The sequence below is a fragment of the Mercurialis annua genome, linkage group LG3 (assembly GCF_937616625.2).
Source record: "Mercurialis annua linkage group LG3, ddMerAnnu1.2, whole genome shotgun sequence".
Taxonomy (NCBI): Eukaryota; Viridiplantae; Streptophyta; class Magnoliopsida; order Malpighiales; family Euphorbiaceae; genus Mercurialis; species Mercurialis annua.
The window spans coordinates 74158056-74176471 of record NC_065572.1 but is presented as its reverse complement, the minus strand read 5'-3'; the positions used below and the strand labels follow the sequence as shown (position 1 = coordinate 74176471).

General features: G+C 31.2%; 2 protein-coding genes across 2 annotated transcripts; both read left to right on the top strand.

Annotated features, from left to right (window-relative positions):
• Positions 1-1093: 1093 nt before the first annotated feature.
• LOC126675560 (protein ALP1-like) lies at positions 1094-4237 on the top strand. The gene is made up of 4 exons (XM_050370215.2): positions 1094-1440; positions 2721-3247; positions 3333-3558; positions 3648-4237. The coding sequence occupies exons 2-4, from the start codon at positions 2723-2725 to the stop codon at positions 4094-4096; spliced, it is 1200 nt and encodes a 399-aa protein (XP_050226172.1). The 5' UTR covers positions 1094-1440; positions 2721-2722; the 3' UTR covers positions 4097-4237.
• Positions 4238-6973: 2736 nt separating this feature from the next.
• On the top strand, positions 6974-12320 carry LOC126672050 (disease resistance protein RPV1-like). The gene is made up of 6 exons (XM_050365942.2): positions 6974-7733; positions 8129-9221; positions 9409-9735; positions 9808-11060; positions 11174-11453; positions 11536-12320. The coding sequence occupies exons 1-6, from the start codon at positions 7252-7254 to the stop codon at positions 12181-12183; spliced, it is 4083 nt and encodes a 1360-aa protein (XP_050221899.1). The 5' UTR covers positions 6974-7251; the 3' UTR covers positions 12184-12320.
• Positions 12321-18416: the final 6096 nt, after the last annotated feature.

The following is an 18416-nucleotide window of genomic DNA, read 5'->3' as shown; positions in this document are numbered from 1 at the left end:
TTTTGCAATTTTATTGGTCAAATGAGTTTTTTTAGAAAAAGTCAATTGTATTTTTGAAACTTATGTTTATTATTTCAAATATTTATCAGAAACATCTATATTTTATGTACACACACGAATTAAAATTGACTTGATATTTTTTTTAATGATAAGTTTCTACTGAAAAAAATTACAATTCAGACATTAAAATAAAATAAAAAAAATCAAAATATAATGATTAAAATAAAATAAAATAAATAAAAATAATTTAAACTAATGAATTATACGGGGAACAAAACATTAAACAAAAAAAAAATTAAAACAGACAAAAAATAGTTAAATTATTACAAAAATTTAAAGGAATGCATTATAATGCAAAAGGAAAAAAGGGGGAAAAACATAAAATGGTGAATCACATGGGATGTACTTGGTCCAATTTGAATTTGGATTATATAAAAAAAATGTTGGGTTTAAATATCAAATGAGTCAAAAAGTATAGAAGCAGGAGGAAGAATATGCCAAGTCGGGGCACATGCATTACATAAAAAAAGATGGAGAAGAAGATAAAATATGCTCAATTTCTATATCCTTTCTTTTGCTGTATTTTTATTTGAGCTCAGCAGACGCATTTCGGGGGAAATTATAAGAAATGGCCCCGGCCCATATTATGGTAAAAATGGACTCCACAAAAATGGATTTTAGGGTCCAGCCCATATCTCCCGTTTTCATAAAATGGAATATTATTAGTATTTAGCCTTAGATCTTTCATAGGCCGAACTTGGATAGGGCTTGGTGGGCTTTGCTATTTATCTGATTCAATTCGATTATTCGACAGTATAAAATTAACGAAAAAATTAAATAGAAATTTGAATTTGATGAAATTTTTCCTTTTAAAATTCAAAATTCAAATGATACTCTACTAAACTAAAACAAATTGATCTTTTAAAATAAGAGTGAGTTTAACAGGAGATTCAAATCTATAAGTAGATCTATAAAAGAAGTGTGAATGCGACCAATTAAATATGAAAATTAAAATAATTTAAATGTTTTAATATATAATTAGGCCGAATCTACCAAAGGCCCTGTTTGGTTCATGGAATGGAATGGAATAGACTAGGAATAGAATATGTATTCCCTATTCTTTGCTTTGGTTCAAAAGTTAAATGAGGAATAGATATTCTGTGGAATACCAATTCCATGGTTTATGTGGAATATTCATTCCCCCCAAAAATCAAAGAATTGCTATTCTTTAGACCTAAAAATATGTCATTTACAATTTTACCCTCAAAATATAGACAGAAAAAAACTTGAAATCCCGATAAGAAAAAAGAGGATCTGTTTCTATTCGTTTTTTTTGTCATCGTTCTCTGTTATTCATGTTAATTTCTCTGGTCTCTGGTTCATCTTCTTCGTTCATACAAAGAAACTGAAGCTTTTATCAAGTTGTAGATCTGAGTTAAGGTAAAAATAATTTAGTCTTATTTTTTCAAATTTTTTTGATCTAAGTTGAGGCTGTTTACAATGATTTAGTTTGTTAATTATTTTTCCGATTAGTGGGTTCTACTCAATTTGTTTGGTGTACGTTAGCAATAATCATGTTGAAAATTGAGTTTTACATTGTTAATTTATGTATATAATTATTTGAATAAGTTTTTATGGATTTACTGGATATGCATGTTAAGTGTTTGATGATATGTCTAAGAGAAGTAAATTTTAATAAAATTCAGTAGTATGATATGATTTTGGTATTGCTCTGTTATGATATGAAATCGGTAGCTTAGTTTAATGACTTATATTTTAGTTTTCAGTTGTTCTGTCATTGATTTTGTTGCTCTGTTATGTTCAAGGTATTTGTTCATAAGAAAGTTTGGGCGAATTGAAGTATCAATGGTCACCAATGCTTGGTTTTATGAAACTTTTTCTTACTAGTATATCTCTTTGTAGAAAATTACATGTGTGTGTTCATTAGGCTTAATCTACCTCGCATTAATTTGCCGCAAGTTACAGTTAAGTATTGCCTTTTGTTTTATCAAAGCTTAATGACCATTCTTGGGATTTGTTGGTATTGCAATTGGTTTTTAATCTGTCTAATAAATTGCTATAAATTGGTTAGATCAATTCAATAGTTTGCAGGAACTAATTAAGAGAAATTATTTTAAAATGTTTATTCTTATGTTTAAGACTGGCAAGTCTGAGATTTGCATTACCTCTTTGCAGTGTAATTAGTTAAAACTATCAATTTAGAATAACACTTGTATAGAACAATTAAATTTGTCTATTGAAATTTAGGAACTCTCTGCTTACGGTTTGATTCCCTTCTCTTACTTATTGTACAAAAAAATAGAAACACTTGTTTATTACTTCGTACCTGCTTAAATGAGGTGGGTGCATATATTGTTTAGTTTAGTGCAATTCATTATTAGTTCACATCATTTTCTATTCCTTGTTATATAAGTTGGTATTAGCTAATGTAGTTTGATTATGAGAATTTTTTGAATTTGAAATGTATCTCACATTTATGCTGAACGTATGTATGCATGTATGAAGAATAATTAAAAAATATTACATGCTTCTGCTACTGTACTTCATTGCATTCTGTATTATTCATATTATCTTATGTTTTTGCTACTACTAAAGTTTAATATGACTTTTAGTAAATGTGAATTGACGAACTCTTTGTTATCAAAGAGAAGGCATGTGTAGTGATGAATAATTTTCTAATTTACTGCTCTTTTTTGCAGTAATGTCTCGATTGAGTTTGCTTCGTAATAAAGAAAAGAGAAAGAAAACTGTTGCTATTTTAACTGTATGGCTGCAAATGAATGTAATTGCAAATTGGTTTTTAACCATGGCAGGTGTAGCTTTGTCTAGTCATAGGATCAAACCTAAAGTTACTTATGAAGTAAGTTCGTATCTAAAACGAGAATATATTAGAAGACTTGTTCATAATAAGGACACTACTTGCACTAGTGAATTAAGGATGAATAGAAGAGCATTTTATAAATTATGTGAGATGTTAGAAAATATTGGAGGCTTGAAACCAACAAGATTTATGCTTGTGGATGAGCAAGTAGGGCTGTTTTTGCACATCCTTTCACATCATCAAAAAAATAGAACTATCCTCACTAACTTTCAAAGGTCAGGAGAGACTGTAAGTCGATGTTTTCACAAGGTGTTGGATGCCACTATGCGTTTGCAAGGTCATTTATTTAAAAAACCCAAGCCTGTTCTTGAAAATTGTGACGATGAACGATGGAAGTGGTTTAAGGTAGATACTACTATTCATTTTATATATTCTTATGTGTTTAGAGATTTATATAAATTTTAATGTAGATAATTTTTTTTATTTTAAGAATTGTCTTGGAGCCTTGGATGGGACATATATAAAAATTAAAGTGCTAGCGGTGGATAGAAATAGATATCGATCGCGTAAAGGAGATATTGCCACAAATGTTTTAGGAGCATGTACATCAGACATGCAATTTACTTATGTCCTTCCTGGTTGGGAAGGATCAGCGGCTGATGGCAGAGTACTTCGAGATGCTATAAGTAGGAGAAATGGACTTAAAGTACCACATGGTAAGATTTTGATAAAATTGAATATAATAATTATATATATTACATAGCATGCAAGTATTTTTGGATTGATATAAAATATTTGGTTTTAGGTTGCTACTACTTAGTTGATGCCGGATATGCAAATAGTGAGGGATTTCTTGCACCATTTAGGGGACAAAGATATCATTTAAGTGAGTGGCGTGAAGGTCGTTATGCAAGAAGTGCGGAAGAATTCTACAATATGAAACACTCGGCTGCTCGTAATGTTATTGAGCGTTGTTTTGGAGTACTTAAACTGCGGTGGGGTATTCTTAGATGCGCATCTCACTATCCAGCAAGAACTCATAATCGGATCATCATTGCTTGTTGCTTGCTTCATAATTTCATTAGGATGGAGCATGAATTTGATCCATTTGAGGCTGAAATTAATGAGACAAGTGATAATAATGTCATAGAAGATGATCCAATTATTGCAATTGAACCATCCGAGGCTTGGACAACAATGAGAATGGAGTTGGCTAATGAAATGTTTAATACATGGAAAGCTTCAAGGAATTAAGATTGTTGCTTGCTTCTTTAGTTTGTTAATTCTTTGTAGTTAGAAAGAATAGGTTGGAACTAATGTTACACAAAAACTTCTGGATACTTTACTTATTTATAATCTGTTATTATATAAAATATGGTTTCTGTTTCATCTCTACTTTATGTTCATATTTTCTGTTCATTTTTTTTTCAGCTCTACTTTAGTTTGCAGGTCCTACTTATGTTGGAATGAAGAACTATTTTATATGTATTGAATTAAACTTGTAGTGATTATATTGAAATGCTTTTCTTGGAATTTGATTGTGTGGAAAAACGCTGCAGTAAATTAGAATTAATTTAGGTAGTTTTTTTACATTTTTGCATTGCTATTGCATTGTTTGCCTGCCTTAACTGTATACAAGTGTGAAAAACTGTAATTTTTCTTGTTTTTCATAGATCACGTGCTGCTACTCTTATATTACTTGAGGACTTTGCTTAGTGGAAGATACCCCAAACACATAATCCTCTTGTTAATTATGGCTTAGGGGCTTAGATTTTCCACAATTTGCATATATCATTTTGTAATATAGGATAAAATGAGTTGAGTTTGGGCTGTATGTATTGGTTTTATTCATTTTATTCATTTTGTAATATCAATTTGCGTTTTATTGGTTTTTTGTTTAATGCCTTTCCATTTTAAAGAGAACGCTAGAAAACAACTCAAAAATTTAATTGATTTTGTAGAAGATATATAATATATATATAGCTACTGATTATAATCTGATGAATTTTTTTTTATTACAGAGTCATCCGAAAGCTGCACCTTTTATGACAAGGAGTCTATGGTATTTTGAGGAGTTCTCAATGATTTATGGAAAGGATCGTGCAACGGGAAAAAATGCTCAAGGAGTTGAAGACATACTTGAAGAGATTCAAGCTATAGGAGAGACCGGTGGAGGTGATAATGAAGTTGGAAGTGAGGCACATGGCACTAGTGAAGCTTCTGTTATAGGAACGAATGAAGGTAATGGTAGGAGTGACAATGCTTCATCAAAGAAACAAAAATTGAAAGGTAGTTCTGCAGAATCATTCACCGCCGAATCAATCATGAATGCAGCCATCTTGTTGAGTAAAGAAATGAAAGAGATTGGAAAGGAGATTAGCAAAAGCCTAGGAGTCGAGTTAACTATTCAAGAAAAAGCCGAACAATTGTTTGGGGTATTGAATGATATTGAAGGATTAACGCTAAGTGAGAAATTTGCTGCTTTAAGAAAAATTCCGAGGGATCCTACCCAAATGTTGGTGTTTTTCAGTATTCCAGTTGAGCACAAACTTCTATGGGTGAAAGAATTTCTTGCGGATGCTTCCTTTTAATTGAATTTCTTGCTGATCAACCCTTCTTATTGGAAATATGTAAGTTTCTCTCGGAATAATTGTTTGGTTATTGCAATTTTTTTAAATGTTCTATTTCTATATGATCTGATTTTGTTTTTAATAGGGGATATGTGCAATCCAACAGTGCAAGCGTAACAATGGAAGGTTTCCGATGCTTGCCATTATTTTAGTTACATTGAACCTATACTTTGAGGAAACATTATATAGAGAGTTTTTTTTTGTTTGTGAGTCAGTATGTGATTGTTCCGGCAAAAATTGATGAAGTTATCGGTGGAGCATTTCCGATATTTTTAATGTTTTGATTGTGAGGTTGCTCTATTTTCAATATTTTTATCGTATGGTTAGTGTTGCAAAACGAGAAATGTTAATTGCAAGTTGTATGATTTTGTTTCAAAACTACCTAATGCTGCGGTGATAAGATATTAGAAGTCCCATGAATTTGATTTTTAAATTGTGTTATTATCTCACAAATAGTTTTGATTTTAACCAGTATATAAAAATTTAGGGGTTGTTTAGTTATTAAAAATAATTTACATTTTCAATTTTTTATTTTCAATTTTATCTCCATTTTCTAATCTTTTGTTTTATAATCTAAAAATAAAAAGGTAAAAAGTACAAGTATCATGTTGAAATTAATATAATTGAAAGATATTATTTGCGAATTAATGTTAAAAGTTCATTATATTATTTAATCAAATAATTTTAGAAAAAAAATAGCTGACACTTACTAATTTTATTTTAATTGGTTCTTGAAAAAATGGAAAATCTCTTTAACTAAACATGGTGTTAATGATTATATTAGTTTTGGATATTATCGTCATTTACAAATAGACATACTTATTCCACATGTTATTTTTGATGAACCAAATCATGGAATAGGAATAAGAATAGTTATTCTACATCATGAACCAAATCAAGGAATTGAATTAGCATTCTATTTCAAGGTATTCTATTCCAAAGGAATAATCATTCTATTCTTAAGGTATTCTATTCCATGAACCAAACATGGCCAAAGATGTAAGTAAACTTAAAACATTTTAATCTATTTTTCTCTAATTTTATATTTTTGAACATTTAATATTAAATTTATGAATATTTCATGTACATGGGTAACAATGCCCCAGAACACAAAGATGGCAGTTTTCCATGATTTGACTTTTTGTCAATAATACTCGACAAGTCTCCTTCAGAATCGTCCACTAGCCATCCAAGCACTTAAAAAAATCTGCTTCTCTGATTTGATTTTTTCTTGCTGTGTGATGGATTATAGTGCATAAAATTCTATCTTTTTATTATATTCCAAATTGCACATAAAAAACAGCATTGCTGTCTCGAGATGAATTTACCAGCTCATATATATTAGTTTAAAAAAATATGAAAAAACTAGGTCCATTGCTTCAAGTGGGATGTAATCAAGTCGAGTTGAGTTGAAACAGAATAAGTTCGAAATCTATTCGACTTTAAATTCTAAAAACCAATACTCTATTCGAACTCAGTCGAGTTTTAATTTAGGATTTCAACTTTAAAGCGGGTAAAAAGAGTAAATTAACTAAAGCTATTTGGTTTGTAAACGTATCGAGTCAAATATTTTAATGCTCAAACTCAACTCGATATATAATTATAACTCGAGTAGCTCTAACTCGATATTAATCGAATCATTTTCAAGTCAATTCTGAAAAGTTCGCGAGTTCGCTCGACTCAGTCGCTCAGCTACACCCTTAGTTTCAACGTTTTCTTGCTATTAATCAAATCCTTTTCTCACTGATCAAATCCCCATTTTTTTTCTTGCGCCTGCACATGGCTTCTACAGTTGAAAATTCATTTCCTTCTTCTCCAGTTCATTACCATGTTTTCTTGAGCTTCACGAAAGAAGAAACCCGTAAATCTTTCGCAACACGTCTCTTCAAAGATCTGGAACGCAAAGGACTCATCTGCTTCAAAGATAATCGAAAATCTGACATAGCGAAATCAATTCCATCCGAGTTTTTGACAGCCATTGAATGTTCAACATTTGCAGTTGTTATCATATCAGAGAATTACGTTTCTTCAAGCTGGTGTTTGGATGAGCTTGTGAAGATCATCGAATGTAAGGAATTAAAGGGTCAATCTGTTTTTCCAATTTTCTTTAATGTGGATCCATTACAGGTCAAAGATCAAACTGGTTTCATTGCAGAAGCATTTGCTGAGTATGAAAATGATTGTTCCGTGTTGGACAAGGTACCGAAATGGAGAGAAGCACTCACTAGATTGGCCTTTGAGGGCTGGAATTCTAGAGACTGGTAATTCATTTGTGCTAGTAATTCTAATTCTAAAAGATATGCTTGGAAATGATAATTCAATAAAGGTTTATTTCGCCCAAAACGTAAAAGATCAAAAGAGTTTAAATTCACGGTTTGGATAAAATACACACAACTTGTTAATTTTGAGTAAGATTAAGTTTTTTTATCTAAAATTGCGAACTTAGACTCTTTTGATATGTTGTGTTAAGTTGGATTGGTAAAATAAACCTTTCTTGCCTCTTAATTTGTAGAGTTTGGAGTTATAGAAGTCTTTCTAGAAAAGGAAACGAAATGCTAAAACATAAGACTCGAAAATTTTCCTTATAAACAAGTTAATTTGTTTTCAGACTTTTCTATCATTTCAAGTACTTAATAATCTGCATCATATTTTCTAGGCCTGATGATCACAAGCTAACTGAGGATGTCTCTAACGCCATTTTGAAGAAATGGAATCAAAAATCCTCAATTAATTCTAATGGACTAGTCGGAATTGATTATCGCGTTCATCAAATTCAATCGTTACTAGATTTGAAGTCCACCAATGTTCTGTTTTTAGGAATTTGGGGTATGGGTGGTATTGGTAAGACTACCACTGCCAGATTTTTGTTTAATCAAATCTCAAATGACTTTGATGCTGCTTATTTTGTTGCAAATGTCAGAGAACAATCAGAGAAACGTACTGTTGTTCGCTTACGAAATGAAATTATTTCAAACATTTTAGAAGATGAGAATTTACAATTAGGAATGCATAGTGTACTGCCAAGATTCATTTTGAATCGACTGCGACGAAAAAGAGTTCTCATTGTTCTTGATGATGTTAGTAGTGAAGAACAACTGCCAATTTTATCTGAGAATCATAATTGGTTTGGTTCAGGGAGTAGAGTAATTATAACAAGCAGAGATAAACAAGTTCTTGTCAATACAGCCGACGAAATTTACGAAGTTCAAGGACTAAATTACTATGAAGCTCTTCAGCTTTTTAGCCTCAAAGTTTTCAGAAAAAATCATCCTACTGAAGATTATATAGAGTTGTCAAAAAGAGTTGTGAATTCTACTAAAGGTGTTCCTTTAGCTCTCAATGTTTTGGGTTCTTTCTTGTCTAACAAGCAATCAGAAGAATGGACAAGAACATTAGAGAAACTAGAAGAATCTTCTAATTTGGAAATTCAGCAAGTTTTGAGAATAAGTTATGATGAACTGGATTGGGTTGATAAGGATATATTTCTTGACATAGCTTGTTTCTTTAAAGGATCTGATGTGGATTCTGTTACAAGTATTCTTAATGCTTGTGATTTTTTTCCAAGCACAGGAATAAGTCGGCTTGTCGATAAGAGTCTGATAGCTATAGTCGATAACAAGTTGGATATGCATGATTTGTTTCAAGAAATGGGTCGTGATATTGTTCGGCAAGAATCTGGTGAAAATCCTGGCAAAAATTCCAGATTGTGGACAGCTGAAAGTATCCATCATGTCTTGACAGAGAATAAGGTAAAAACTATACTTACTGTAAGTCTATCTTGCACGGAAACGGAAACTCTGGAATAGAATAGCTTCAAAATATAAAGTTCCAGAGTTTCAGAAACTTTTTCATTAACGGAAACGAAATGCAGAATCATAGGATTTAATATTCTCTTGATCATGATCATTTAACCTTTTTTATTCTCTCTACTGTTAGGGGACCATTGCTACTGAAGGCATATTCTTGGACATTTCCGAAATTGAAAAAATAAACCTAAGTCCTATAGCCTTTTCAAGAATGTACAATTTGAGGTTGCTCAAATTCTATCATAACAGCTACTTGTCATGGAAAAATCCTACTGGCTTTATATCGCAACCGACTGCAGACTCATGTGATGGTCTTAAATCTCTTCCTAATAAGCTATGTTTTCTCCATTGGCACGGATATCCTTGGAAATCATTGCCATCTAATTTTTTGATGGAGAATCTCGTCGAACTTAACATGCCGTTTAGTCAAGTTAAAGAACTCTGGAATGGACTCAAGGTATGCTCTATTTTCTCCCTGAGAAATTGGAAACATGTTGAATTACTTATGTCTATTTCACTTTTGTCACAGAATCTTCAGAAGTTAAAGCTGCTTGATCTTCACAACTCGGAATACCTGACAAGTCTTCCAGATCTTTCTTCAGCTTTGAACCTGGAAAAGATAATTCTTGATAACTGCACAAGTTTGGTTGAGGTTTCATCTTCGATTCAATGCCTCAACAGGCTTATTTATCTGAGTCTATCTAATTGCAAAATGCTGCAGAGTCTTCCAAGCCTGAGTAATTTAAAATCTCTTAGGACCCTTAATCTTTCAACCTGCTCAAGTCTGAAGAAGTTTCCTGAAGTTTCAGAGGATATAGAAGAACTGCGTTTAGATGGGACAGGATTGGAAGAGTGGCCCACCTCTATTCCATTGCTTGACAAGCTTACATTCTTATCTACTGATCATTGTGAAGATCTTAAGACTCTTCCAAGCATGATTCATTTGAATTCTCTGGATAATCTCGATCTCTCTTGGTGCTCGAATCTCGAATATTTTCCAGACATTGTGGGGAAGAATATCAAGTACTTGAATGTAGGACACACTGCAATAGAAGAATTGCCATCTTCACTAGGGTCACTCAGTTCCCTTGTCAAATTGAACCTGAAAGAAACAAATATAACAAAATTGCCTTCAACAATTGGAAATCTGTCTTCACTTATTGAGTTGAATCTCAAAGAGTGTCCAATAAATGAACTGCCAGCATCAATTGGGCGTCTTTCTTCACTGGTGAAACTGAATTTGGCAGTTTCAGGTATTGAAGAGCTGCCCTCGTCGTTCGGAGAACTCTCTTCTCTTGTTGAACTAAATCTTGAGAAAAGTTCATTAACAGCACTGCCTCCATCAATTGGATGCCTAACTTCGCTTGTTAAGTTGAATCTGGCAGTTACAGAAATAACAGAATTACCTGAATCAATTGGAGGTCTCTCTTCTCTTATTGAATTGAATTTGAGTCAATGTCCTAATCTGAAGAGTCTTCCAAGCAGCATTGGTGAGCTGAAATGCCTCGAAAAGCTTTATGTTTGCGGTATCAGAAAACTTAGGAGTATTCCAAGCAGCATTAGTAATCTGAAACTCCTGCAAGATCTTTATCTTAATCACTGCACAAAACTCAGCAAATTGCCCTCTTTATCTGGTTTTGGCTCGTTAAGAGATCTCGTCCTGAGCTACACAGGAATAGTGAAACTGCCACGAAGCCTAGGCGAGCTATCATATTTGCAGGTTCTACTTCTGAAGGGAAACAATTTCATCAGAATACCTGCAAGTATTAAACATCTTTCATGGTATTCCACGCGAACTTGTCGAGTCCTATGTTTTAGCGTTTCATTTTCATTTCTAGTAAAAAGTATTGTCTCGTTGTTTTGTGTTTTAATATTTCTGTTTCTGTGCAACATAGGTTGGAAGTCATTGATGTCTCCTACTGCAAGAGACTCAAGGCCTTACCGGAGCTTCCTCAACGTATAAGAATTATAGTAGCACTTAATTGTATATCTCTGAAGACAGTTTCGAATCCATTCATTCAATTTCAAGAATCACAAGAACATTCTCCTGATGACAAATATGGATTCACATTTGCTAATTGTGTGAGCTTGGAGAAAAATGCGCGTAACTACATCGTCGAAAATGTACAGCTCAAAATCAACCATTTAGCAACTGCATTACTTGAACTTTTCACTGTAAGCATCTCTTATTATACTCAGAAACACCAACTCTTTATGGATTGAAATTCTAACTCATTAATCTTCTCTGATTTTACAGAGTGATGAAGAAATTCTGGTTTCGCCGGTTGTTTGTTTCCCAGGAATTGAAATTCCTCAATGGTTCTGTTATCAAACGACAGGGGATTCAATAACCACTCTGTTGCCTCCAAATTGGTATGACAACAGAATAGTGGGGTTCACATTTTGTGCTGTAATAGAACTGGAGAATCATCAGTATCAAGATGGTTTCACTTTTCAATGCAATTGTGACATTGAAGATGAATATGGTGGCAAACTTGCATTCACCTCCAAGGAGATAGGAGAATGGGGGAACGAGTTCAAGTTTGAGTCGGATCATGTTTTCATTTGGAACACGAGCTGTATTGATATTTTTGAAGACGAAAGGTACGAGATGCTCAAGAAGAACTCTTGCACTGCCAGATTCGAGTTCAAATCGTACACTCAGGACGAGTATAAGGTATTACTGCCTGGTTCAAACAGCTTCAGAGTGAAAAATTGCGGGTTTAATCCAGTCTATGCAAAAGATAAGAAGAAGCAACTGGATCAAATAGATCAAGCCAGCAGTTCTTATGATCCAATGCAGATTTGTCCAAAAGATCTGGAATTTGGAGAACAAGTAACGGATTTTCATACTAACAAGAAAATGAGGAGTGAAGACTACTGTTATAATCAGATCAAGAATTAGCAGAATGAACAAGTGAAACTTTAAACATTAAAAATCACAAAAAATACTGATGTTTAGATCAAAACCATAGCAATCAAATACTTTTCATTGTACTAAACATAATTCTATGAAAATCTCTAAAGAAAAATCAACAATTACATGATTGAGTATATAAACTACCATATGCATAAAGATCTAAACTTTCTTCTGTTTCTTTCTGGATCGTTCGAGCCGCTCTTCTTCTTGTATCAGACGAAGTTGTTCTTGATCCTCCTTCCTTGCAAGCTTTGTACTTCTTCTATCTTCCTTCTCAATGTCCTTGAAGTTGGATTCCTCGACCGAATCAGAATCATCTCGACCCATAAATCTTTTCGTATTAAACATTTTCCTTATCATGCTCATAGCTTTTTCAGCCTCCTGATCAGGACATACCTCTCTAGAAGCAGCCCTTTCCTTCAATTGCAATGCAGATGAATTTGTCTGCTTCACTCCTAGGGTTTTACTTTTAAGAACAACTTTAACCGGTTTTCGTATGAGTTTAGATTCTTGTACTGCATTTTTCTTCAATTTTGGAATCTGAGTCTTATATTTCTCATCAGGTTTCTTCACAGGCAAGCTTTTCGGCAAGTTTGAAGCCACCAATTTGAAATTTGCTTTAGTAACAGGACCAGTACAAGGAACTTCCGTAGCTTTTTTCGGCACGACCGCAGTGACGACAGGAAAAACAGGTTCGTAATCAGGAAATAGAAAAGCATAATCTCTTGATTCTCTAATCATTTGCTTCTTGTCGCAAACGATTTTCGCCTTGGAATCTTTAGAAGAAGGGTTCGTCTTCGTTCTGATATCTTCTTTGAGAACATTCCTTACTCCCAAATATTGCTTGGGATCATTAGAAGAAGAGTTCCTCTTCTTTCTGAATTGTTCTTTCAGAACGTTCCTTATCTTCAAATATTGCTGCTCTTTCATGGCTACCATGTTGAACTGTTTCTTGCGAGTCAAGAAAGAAAAACAAAGACGAAAGAATTTGATTTGATATCTGTATGAGTGAAAAAAAATTGATTACGTGGTTAATGTATTTATAGCACTTTAATTTGATTTCCTTTTGAGATTGTGATTTAGATACGAATTAATTACTATGAGGAGTCATTAGTCTAAGTTGGTTTGACTGTGTTTCCTTCTTTACTTGGGGATCTTCTAGTTCGGATAAGAAAATAACGGGCCTGAAGAATCCGAATCTGTTACCTTAATTTTTTTATAATAAAAAATTAAAAAAATTCAATAAATTATACTCCCTCCGTCCCAGTTTATTTGTCCACTATTCTATATTTAGATGTCCCAAAATGATTGTCACATTTATATTATATACACATATTTTCCTCTTTTACCCTTAATATAAATGAATATAATTTATAGAATATTGGCATTTAATGTTATTATTATTATTATTGTATTGACTATTCTTCTTTTCTAATATAGTAATTCTAAATTAACTCAAGAATCAAAAAGGGTACAAAAGGAAAAATTGTTAGTAATTAAAGTTCTCTTAATATGTATGAAATTAGAAAGTGGGCAAATAAAATGGGACGGAGGGAGTATAAAACTGCATTACCATAATTTTTTAAGAGATGATAACTAATAATCTCATAAGGTTTCGTCTGAAATATTTCTTTTTTCATAAGTTTTAAGATAAATACCATTTCTCCTCTTACATTTAATTTTTCTTTAAATAAAATTCTCATTTATTAAGAGTTTTAGTTAGCTTAGGGGAAAAACAAATATTTTTTAAAATTAATGGTGAAAGTAATATTGCAGACGAAACATCCCGGAGATAATAGTAATTATTCCAATTTTTAATATTTGTATTATCTAAGTGTTTATTTTTTTATGATAATGTGTTTAATTTTTTTAATTAAAGGCCTAATATCCCAAAAAAACCTCGACTTTTTAGCTCATTTTTTTTATTTCATCCCGATATTGTAAAATTGCCAATTTTATCCAAATTTACACCTTTTTCATTTTATATTTTATCCATAAATATTAAATTGATCTATTTTTCACTAAAAAGTAATATTGAGATGGTAGGAGATGGTCAAAATGTAAAAAAATATTTTTATTATGAAAATTCTGTACAAAGCTAAGGGATGAATTGAGTGTTTTTTCGATGATGCGGCGTGTGAAGTTGGGTGCAAATAAAATTTTTCTCTCACATGGAATATAAATGACCTGGAAAATCATTTTTTTACGATTTATTGAGTAGAGTGACCATTTTATTACGTTTTAAAGTTCAATAACTATTTTATACATCGTTTTTCAAAATAGAGTGACCCCGAAAATTAATAATCCTCAAAACCTAAGAATATTTTAATCTATTTGCTAATTATGTTTACATTTGAAAGAATGTAAGTCATAATTTTCCTCTAAAAAGACAAGTCTACTAGTGCATAAAAACATAATAATTTACAAAATTGATTTACAAAGTTTTCACAATTTGAAGTGGAAGCTATGGGTAATTGGCGATGGAAGCGGCCATGTAAAGAAGCCTGCTTAGGGATGGCAATGGGGCGGGGTGGGGGTGGGAAAGCTATCCCCATCCCCGTCCCCATTTATTTGATGGGGTTTAATTCATCCCCATCCCCATACCCGTGGATTTTCCATCCCCATGGGGATTCCCACATCCCCGTCTAATTCTAATATAAATATTTAAATATTTTTATTATTTTTATGAAACATTTAAGAAAAAAATATGAGCTGTTCAATACTAATAATAATAAAAAATTATAAATTAAATTATCCAAAAATTAATTAATCGTCTAAAATATTCAACAATTTTAAATTTAAAAATAATATAATTAAAATAAAATAAAAAATCGTTAAAAATCATTACTTAATATTCTGATAATTAAATAAAATTATTAAAAATTATGGCTAATATATTAAAAAGTATATAAAACTAAATCGGGTCCCCATGGGGACGGGGATGGGGATCCCTATGGGGTGGGGGCTACACTCCCCGTCCGCTCCCCATCCTCGTGGATGGAGAATAATCTTCACCCATCCCCGTACCCATGGGGACAATTGGTGGGGATTCCCCGCCCCATTAGGGGCGGGTCCCCATGGGGATCAGGGAATCCCCTCCCCATTGCCATCCCTAAGCCTGCTTTCGTTTCGGCTTATTTTCACCCGCAGTCCTTGATTTTTGAGCTTTTTATCGCGAACATCTCTAAAATAATTTATAAATTTTGTTATTTTATGTATAAATTATTTTAATTTAATTACTTTATCGATAAATTATTTTAATTTAATTACTTTATTGATAAATTATTTTAATTTAATATTATTTAAAATTATTTAGGAATAGATATTTATATTATCAATAATGTGTCACACAACAATCCACATACTATAATTGAAAGTCGAAAATGCGAATTAGAGTAAATTTGGCGATTTTACAGTATTGGGGTGCTATTAAAAATATAATTAAAGGTTAATAATTTTTGGGACATTTTGCTTAAATTAAATTACATAATTAATTATTATATAAATTGATCGATTAAATTTTAAATAACTCGACATATACAATAACTTATAAACATTATTAATATATTGAAAATCTTCTAATTTTTATGACCAGTTAATTTTTAAATTTTATTAGTTTAAACTTTAATTTAATAATTTTTTATGAATAATTTCATTGATTTAAAATTAATTAAGTTTTAAAAATATTATTTCATAATTTATAAATATGAATAATATATATTAAAACTCTTAAAATTTCATGACCTATAAGCATCAACAAAAAATCTTCAAATTTCATAACAATACAACTCTTAAATTCTATAAATTTCATTTATTATTACCTAAATAAATATAGAAACTTTCATATTTTATAACATAATTATTAATAAAAGAATAAAAATTTAAATATGATTGTTTTAATTTTCACTTATGTAATATTATCTTAAATATATGTAATGTAAAATTAAGATGCAATTTTAAATCAAATATATCAATTTAATGCAATTAAATTATAGTAAAATCTTTTTAAAAAATCTACCATTTCTATAACATATGTAAAATTAAATTATTCAGTTTCTTCACATATATTAAATTTTATAATTTTTTATAAATTATTATATAATTTAAAATATTAGATCAAATTTTTAAAAAATTCTAATTCATAATTTATATGTATAATAACTGACAGATCAAATTTTAGTTTTCGTCCCTAAATGTAAAAAGAGATCTTGCAAATGTATTTTTTTCTATGTCTGATATCATAAATTTTACATTATCATCCAACATTAAGATTATTTTTTGAAGAACATACAATCATAACACATTATATTTAAAAATTAGAATGCATAAAATGATTGTGCATGCTTAATAAGGAATTTGCAGACCCATCTGTAAGCAATAAGCAAATTTAAAATGCAGTTATTGTAGTAGATCCATATCTTGTAATTATTATTGTCGCCAATAATATAAATTTTTAATGGTAGCACAACTATTAGCTACCATATTTAACGCAAGGAGCATAGAAAAAGGAAAACAGTAAAAGAATCGACTGAATCATCAAACTATAAAGTTAATATTCATAGTCACATATGTAACAATGGAGTAAAAATAAAGAAAAAAATGTACCATTTTTAAGACATTGATGTGCATATGTTCGCTAATATTATGATAAAAAAAATATACACCCTTTCATGATGGTTATCGAAAATGCCCCGTAAATTTTTACCATTTATATATACCTAGTCGTATCTATCCACTTTTATAAACGTACTAAAATTAAAAATACAGTCAAAAATTTGGCTTAAAAAAATAGCTAACTATTGATATTTAGAAATAGAACTATTGATATAAATAAATGATTAGAAAATGAGGAATCTGTCCGTTGAGATATATAAGTAGTACAATGAAATTGAAAAACATATTGAAAAAGAAATGTGGGATTTGTTTGGATCAAAATTATTGAGAGAGACACTTGATTGTTGAAACTAAAAATAATAAACGACGTGATAAGGCCCATCTAGGGATAGCAATGGAGGAGATTCTCCGATCCCCACGGGAATCCGCCCCCTAATAAGCGGAAAATTCCCGTTAATTACTCCCATGAATACGGAAATAAGGGAAGTTTTTTCCTCATTCACGGGAACAGGGAGGGGACAGCGAGCATAGTCCCTACCCTATGGAGATTCCCATCCCCGTCCCCATGAGGACTCAATATACAATACATGTATTTTTATTTTTATTTTCATATATAATTTATATTAATATAATTTTACAGCAAAAATATAATATCATTTATAATTATATAATAAGTATTTAGTTATAACTTTTTAAAATTTAAAGAATTAAAAATTTCTTTTTGTGCTTAAAATGAAAAATAAAAATATTTTCTACAATTAAAAATATAGTTTTTTTTAAGTAATGACTTAGGGTAATTTTTAATGACACCAAATATAAACAATACACTTTAATTTTTAACATAAAAGCCAAAAATAAAATAAAAAAACCCGTCATATTTCAAAAATTAAACGGGATTGGGGATACCTATGAATATGGATTCATCCTTATCAATTAAATTGGGACGGGGATGGAGATTCCCCATTAAAGCGGTGATGGGAATGGCATCTCCGTTCCCATCTCGCCCCATTGTTTCCCTTCCCAGCTTGTGAACGAACGATGGTTAATTAGCATATATTTCAATTTTATACTTAATCAATTTAGTCATACATTTATTGATTAACTATGTTTTAAACCCCAGTTATAAAAAAACTATGTTTTAAATTCTATGCTCTCTCTCCTCTAGGGTTTATATTATTATTATTATTATTATTATTATTATTATTATTGTGATTTATCTTTATATAATGAGATTTTCATTTTCTAATTGAATAAAAATACCATGAAAAAAGGTAACGCGTTGGTCGGTAAATCTAATTGAACAAAGTTCAACTGCTTATAAGCAAAACAAACGAGATCAGAAAGTGGACTTAATATCATTAATAAAACCATCTACTGAAACATTTATAAAACACCTATTATCGTCATTTTAAAAAAATAAAACTAAACTTTGCGGTCTTCCTCGTCACTCGGCATATCACTTCCTAACCACCATCCTAGACCTCCTAAGAAAAACATGATGCAAGGAACTCCGATCCGAACGAGAGGTAGAGCCGATGCTAAATGTAGGGAGGCATAATCAGTCGCCTGGAATAAAAAACTAAACGTGCCCACATCGTCGACAA